Consider the following 6,223-nt stretch of genomic DNA (forward strand, 5'->3'; position numbering starts at 1 on the left):
GGGGGGGGGGGGTATTGTGTCTCTTACTTGTCCTGTCTTTTTCACCATAATGTTGTCTGAGTGCCTATCAGCCACACCAAGGACATATGTGGCTACACAGTAACCAGCACAAGACAAAGTAAACTCTTCAATGGCTTTATTTAGTTTTGTCTCTGAAGGGTTGTGGTCTTTCAACCAAGCTACAGGAAAATTCCTTACAGTTGTAGATTTTCAGACAAATCATATTTTTAGTAATGTAACAAATAATGACTAAAAACACTCATACTTACCAAGAAGAGAGCCTTTTTGAAAAGCAGAGGTGGCAGACAGCATGCCCTTATCTTTCTGAATGTTTGCAATGGTTTCTGCATTTAAAACAACCTCAATGAGTCCAACTCTATTGTCTGTAGAAATGCAACCATATGCATTCATCCTGCAAACAAAAGTTTAATTTTATAATGTACCTCACACTGTGAAAGCAAAGGTATGAGTTACCTGGGCTGCGTTCATACATACCTTAAATCAAGACCTTCATTTTTCCACAACTTGTCCATGATGCGGATCATTTGCAAAGTTAACATATCTTGTCGCAGATCATCCCCATTTTTGAAGATAACATAGACATCTTCACCATAGGGGTCTACATTTTCAAATACAATCCAAAGAGGTCTCATTTTACTGTCCATTACTTTACATTTTTCAACACTGTAATTTGAAAATTTCAATTAACATTAACAATGATAAGGATTTACTTGAACAAAGTGGCGCTTAAATAAAGAAATTTTTCAAAAGAAAAGAAAATACAGTCCTTGTTAACAATGAAATGAAACCCACTTTAAAAAACAAATGTAAATAAACCATTTTTTTTAGCTTGTCAGGTGTTATGGGAACTTCAAGGCATATAAAGCATTCTATATATTCTTGTCTTCTAGCATGGTATCTCTGTGCATTATGGACCCCTAAATTTATTATTGTAAACTATTTTTCACGTGGCGGGCACCCGCGGGGGGAGCGGGGAGCTGACTACTCCGAGAGCTAGGTGTTCATTGCTGGGCAGTTTCCTGAATGCGGCTCTAAAATGCAACAGGTGGTGCTACATTAAACTTACCGAACTTTCTTACAGCGATACCTAGGATCAAGAGGACTTGCAAGTTTAGAAAGAGCATCTTGACAGTGGGGTTCCTGAAGACGCTCTTGAAGGAACTGCTTGGCTTTGTCTTTGTCTTTTTTGCTTCTTACCATCTCGTCGCTAGTTAGTTTGAGTTTATCAAGGCATTCTAATTGCCTGAAGAGTAAGCGCATATGTTCTTGACTACCACGGCAGTAAGCTTCAAGAATAAGGCCAAAACGCACTGATACTGACGCAACTTGCATTTCAGACCTAGAACAAAAATTCCTCAGATTAAAACCCATACATAGAATTAAGACTAAGAACACAAGGTTGTTCAAGAAAACCAACAAGAGAAGCTTGGTTTAAATACAATACCTTAGGTGCCAAAATAAATAATGACCAATCTTTTGATTACTTAGTGCCCGGCGTAATAAAAACTCAACTAGATCACAGGATAAATAAGACTCATGTTTAAGAGCTTGCACGAGTTGTAGAAGGTAGAGTGATAAATCTTCATCACTGGAAAGTAATGCACTATGTTATTGCAATGAGCAAAAATTATGTAAAACCTACAGACACTATTGATGTAGTACTTAAACATCTACCTGACATCTCGCAAACACTTCACAGCAAAAGTTCTGACTGATTGATCAGCATATGCGTAATCTAAAAGTTCTAGTGCTTTTTCAACAGGTAATGTAGGCCAATGCTGTAGTAGTGTTATGGCTTCAGCAGTCTGGAAAATATACAAGTCGGTCACATCATAATCTGTGTCATAAAACTTGTTTCCACTTCATTTTAATACTCTTTTAAAGGGTTTTAACTTGTACCTCGATCTGATCATTCCACTCCACACATGTTAAAAGCATAGGGAGCTGATGAGGCATCAGTTTCATACAGTCATAGCGAAGCTCCCAAACTCTCTTTCTCTCTTGCTCGTGCATTTCAAAGGTAGGATCTGTTTCCACATTTGACCTGAAGAAACAAATTACATTACACATAAGGAAGATGTCATTCACGCAGAATTTCACAACTGTTTCATACCTCAAAGTATCAAGATATTGTTGACTTTGACTTGAAGGTTCTGACATATCCAAAGCAAGTTTTAGTTCACCCTTAGTTTCTGAAAATTCTAGAACTTTCTCAAGGGATGGGTACACAACCGTGTGATCTGGATGATACCTGTGTAGTAAAGAAAGTTTACATGAGAGATGGAAAAATCATTAACCGTCCAAAATAGTAGATACAGCAAGAAGTCAAGAAAATACAAAATTAAATTATTGTGTATTGTTCTTGATATTTGCTTTCACTTTCTGTAAAGAAAAATAATCAAGCCGTAACTGGCACAATGGCATGGTCCTCCATCAACAAAGGAGTAAGAAAAAGAAGGGTAAAAAGCAAAAAGAATTACACAATGTGGTTAAAAAAGGTAGATAGATATCTTACTTTTTGAATGCTAGGGTCAGTTGAGTTGCATCACTACCTAAAGGATTGGACACAACAGTGCCTAAAGGGTGTAGTAAATCATCTGTTTGAATGTCCTCAGCATACGTCCACATGTAAAGAGTCGTAGCCGTGTTCATTTGATTTTTGAAATCAAAAACTGTAGTGTTAACCCATGCAAGAGGGACAATGTATAATTCCTGAAAAAAACACATGAATAAGACCTTCAAATCCACAAATTAACATACATAACCCAAGACATAACCACTGATTGAAAAAAGGTTCCCAAACCTGTTTGGAGTCTTTTAATCTTCTTGACTTGACACCTTTAGAACTTTTAGATATTTCATAAACCATTAGACAGAGTCTTGCCATTCTTGGAATATTTGACACATTGATATCAAACTTTAAAACTTCTTCAAATTTTGCAACACAATTTGATTCAACAGCCTTTTCTGTTGTTTGCTTTGGCTGACACAAGGACTTTCCTCCATGAAAGAGGCCAGCCTTCACCACAACCTGAGAAACAGAACCTTTTTATTTGGAAAACATTGGGTACCATAGTGTACATGGTTGTGATTTGAATATCGACTATCTTACCTCAACGGGTCGATTTACATTGCAGTTAAGGCGAGATATCTCTTTCACTTGAAACTCAAATGGTTGTTTAATACTCCATGAAGAGATGTGCTTCCCTTTCTTACGTTGTGTATTGGTTGATGATGGTTGCCTTGTTCTTTGCATTTCTTTACTGCCTACATCATTGGAATTTTCTCTATCAACTAATTAACAGGAAAAATAAACACTCATGTTAGGATTAAACTTTTCAAATATACCTAAATAAAAGTTTGACAAGTCATCTGAAAATGTGGTGCCATTTGCTACAGACAAATCAATGAACTTTACCTGGAATACTATCTATTGAAACAGTGACAACAAGTGGACAACAGTCTTTGGCTATCATTTCTTGAATATATAGAAACTGAATGAGAGGCACATCACCCACAAGGTATTCATCTTGCCCACAAACTTTTAAAACAAAGTTTTGTGCCTGTTCACCACTGAAGGCTAAGTTCTGGGATTTCTTATTTAATATCTGGGTAATTAACTGTTGTGGCTTGGTATTATAAGTAACAATGAAGGTAAATGAGGCCTGTTAAGACAAAAATATGAATGTAAAATAAAATAAATTATTAAACAAACATGATAAAAATGAAGGTACACATTTTTGCTAACTTACATCAGTGTTCTCAAATTTAGTCGTCAATACAAAAGTTCCATCTCGAAGCTTACACGCAACATTGTGAGGTATATCTTTAGTAGGATCGGCTAGTCGAGGGGGAAATTGATAATAAAGTCTCTCCAGCCATGATTTATTGACTCGAGTTCGGGCAACTTCATCCCCTAAATTTTTCATTTTCCATCTAAAATCATTTATCTCAGAATTTTTTAATGCTTGGAATTCATGAAGACCTAGACGAAATATAAAGAAAGCAGCAGAGCTGTTGGTCAAACTAAAATAACAAAACCAATGTGATGGAGAAAGTTTGAAAAATTTTCAACAAAATACACACCTTTCCCAATTAGTCTTCCAATCTCAGTATTTATTGCATTGTCTGCTGTATCACCAACACGTTGGGATACTTTCAATATGCAACAAAATGGTTTAACATCACAAAGACGACGATTCTCATCATGAAGTTCTTCAGGCTCAGCCATAGAATTGATGCACATGAACACATAAATTGAGGCATCATGAAGAAGCCCATGTAATGGGTATTTGCTAGCTTCCTCCCACAAATCCTGAAAATCATAGAAGATAGGGCAAAAATTATGACCTGCATCATGAATGAATGATGAATCTGTGGCTCATATATTTGGAAAGAAAGTTGAGCAGTGTATAAGACTTCTCTATCACCTCTTTAACTTCTTGGAGCGTTGCATTTCTATTAACTTCCATTGGTATAAAAAGTCCATTAGGCATGAGGCAACTAATCTCAACAGTGGCATCTTCTGAACTCTGGATCCAAAAGTCATATTGGTATGATTGAGGATTTGGAATCATTTTGAGGCCTTCACCTTAATTCGTAGGATTGATGAACACCGAGGCCCAGTGGGTCAAATAATTTCTATGCTTTTAAGGCATTGTACAGTACCTAAGAATAAAAGCAAATTTCAATTGTTCACTGTTTAGTAATATACACAACATTCTATCTTCAGTGCAATCTTATCTTGACTGCCAGGGAAATAATGACATAACCTAGGCACATGAATATTTACGGAAAGGTGAACAGATATGCCAAAAGCCGTGTAAGTACAATAGTATGCAGATGGTAAATTAACCTGAGTGCGTTATACAAATAATTGAAATTTGAGTGGTGTCGGAAGAACAAGTTTGGGAGTTTAACAAACAACAACAACGGCAGATTTCATGGGATTGGTTAAGCCTGCATTACCACTTTAAGATTGACCAGATTAAGAATAGTACGGACATAACAGCACCGGAGAGCGGTCTCAGGAAAGTATTGTTGCCGTTCGAAGATTTCAAAAAAGATACAAATAAACTTACATGGGTCATTTACAATGGCGAAGCGAATAGAAACTAAAAGTCAACAAACAGGCAGCCATGAATGCTACAGGAACTGAGGAACTGTTCGTATCGTAGGTGGTGGTTATTCGCAGTCCTCCCTGTTGTGCACTAAACCGGGTGTGGCCCCGGGCAGGAGGGAAGGATCGGCTCACGAGAGCCTGTGACGTCACCACTCAGTTCGGTTCGGGTTGGGGGTCTGCTTGCGGGGAGGAGGCCAGGCTGGTCCGTGACGTCACGCACCAGCGTGTTTGGGCCACCGGCCACCGTTAGCGCGCAGTGTTCGGACCACTAGGCTGTACCATTTGGGTACGGTACATCGGCTTCGCCGATCTTGTTTTGAATTTTCAATATTCGAAGTCAAAAACTGTTTCAAATGTGTTTTGTTCCGCCCCCTTCACCCCGCTTTTCTTTCTTTATCTTTCTTTCCCATAATATTCCCTTGACCCCCACTTTTATTTTTGATTTTCTTTACCATAATATTCCAAATTTGGATGCAAGGGGGCTGCCGCCCGTGAAGTGTTGCCAACATTCTCATTTTAGATGAATAGGTTAAGCCTACAATGCAAAACAACTGAACAGCACAACAGTAACATTATTAACTATAAAAATAAACAAAAAGGAGCAAAAATATTTTTCATTTCTGATTCTAATTTCTTACACCTTGAATGTACCTTTATTTGTTTTTAAAGATAGCATTGTAAGGTTGGCAACACCATCATGTATCACCCAGGGGCCGAGGGGGGAATAACTCCCTTTTGATATGTACACATGATTCCCGAAAGACTTGATTCCCAGTGATTCCCGTCCGCTTACATTTATTCCTTGGGTTTTTTACTGGAAGAAAACGCTTATTTCGACTATATTGAACCAGTTTCACTAGTTTCCCGCGTAGTTAAAGCAATTTCTGTTGATTTCGATCAATTTTTATCCTGCTGATTTACCGTCAGGTGTACACATGATTCCCGGAGTTCTTGCCCCCTCGCCAGGGGCCTATCCCAGCGGTTCCCGCGGTTCCCAACCTTTTCTTACCCGCGACCCCCAAATGAACCTAATTTTTTTTCGCGACCCCACAGAGTGTTACCTCACGACCCCACGCGACC

General features: G+C 38.2%; 1 protein-coding gene across 1 annotated transcript in view; it reads right to left on the reverse strand.

Moving 5' to 3' along the window:
• The window catches only part of LOC113213804 (phosphatidylinositol 4,5-bisphosphate 3-kinase catalytic subunit delta isoform), an 18,096-nt gene extending 12,866 nt beyond the window's left edge, over nt 1–5,230 (reverse strand). Inside the window, exons 1-16 of the mRNA XM_026432978.2 lie at nt 5,103–5,230; nt 4,452–4,689; nt 4,108–4,336; nt 3,774–4,006; nt 3,440–3,686; nt 3,134–3,315; nt 2,825–3,052; nt 2,537–2,733; nt 2,135–2,272; nt 1,921–2,065; nt 1,696–1,826; nt 1,466–1,609; nt 1,088–1,360; nt 496–684; nt 270–412; nt 28–179 (exon numbers count right to left, since the gene is read on the reverse strand). Coding sequence (XP_026288763.1) covers nt 28–179; nt 270–412; nt 496–684; nt 1,088–1,360; nt 1,466–1,609; nt 1,696–1,826; nt 1,921–2,065; nt 2,135–2,272; nt 2,537–2,733; nt 2,825–3,052; nt 3,134–3,315; nt 3,440–3,686; nt 3,774–4,006; nt 4,108–4,336; nt 4,452–4,598 — 2,778 coding nt within the window. The 5' untranslated portion in view covers nt 4,599–4,689; nt 5,103–5,230. The remainder of the gene's footprint in view (nt 1–27; nt 180–269; nt 413–495; nt 685–1,087; nt 1,361–1,465; nt 1,610–1,695; nt 1,827–1,920; nt 2,066–2,134; nt 2,273–2,536; nt 2,734–2,824; nt 3,053–3,133; nt 3,316–3,439; nt 3,687–3,773; nt 4,007–4,107; nt 4,337–4,451; nt 4,690–5,102) is intronic.
• Between the last annotated feature and the right edge of the window lie 993 nt (nt 5,231–6,223).

Source organism: Frankliniella occidentalis, unplaced genomic scaffold (assembly GCF_000697945.3).
Source record: "Frankliniella occidentalis isolate FOCC.00 unplaced genomic scaffold, Focc_3.1 Scaffold220, whole genome shotgun sequence".
In the NCBI taxonomy this organism is placed as follows: domain Eukaryota; kingdom Metazoa; phylum Arthropoda; class Insecta; order Thysanoptera; family Thripidae; genus Frankliniella; species Frankliniella occidentalis.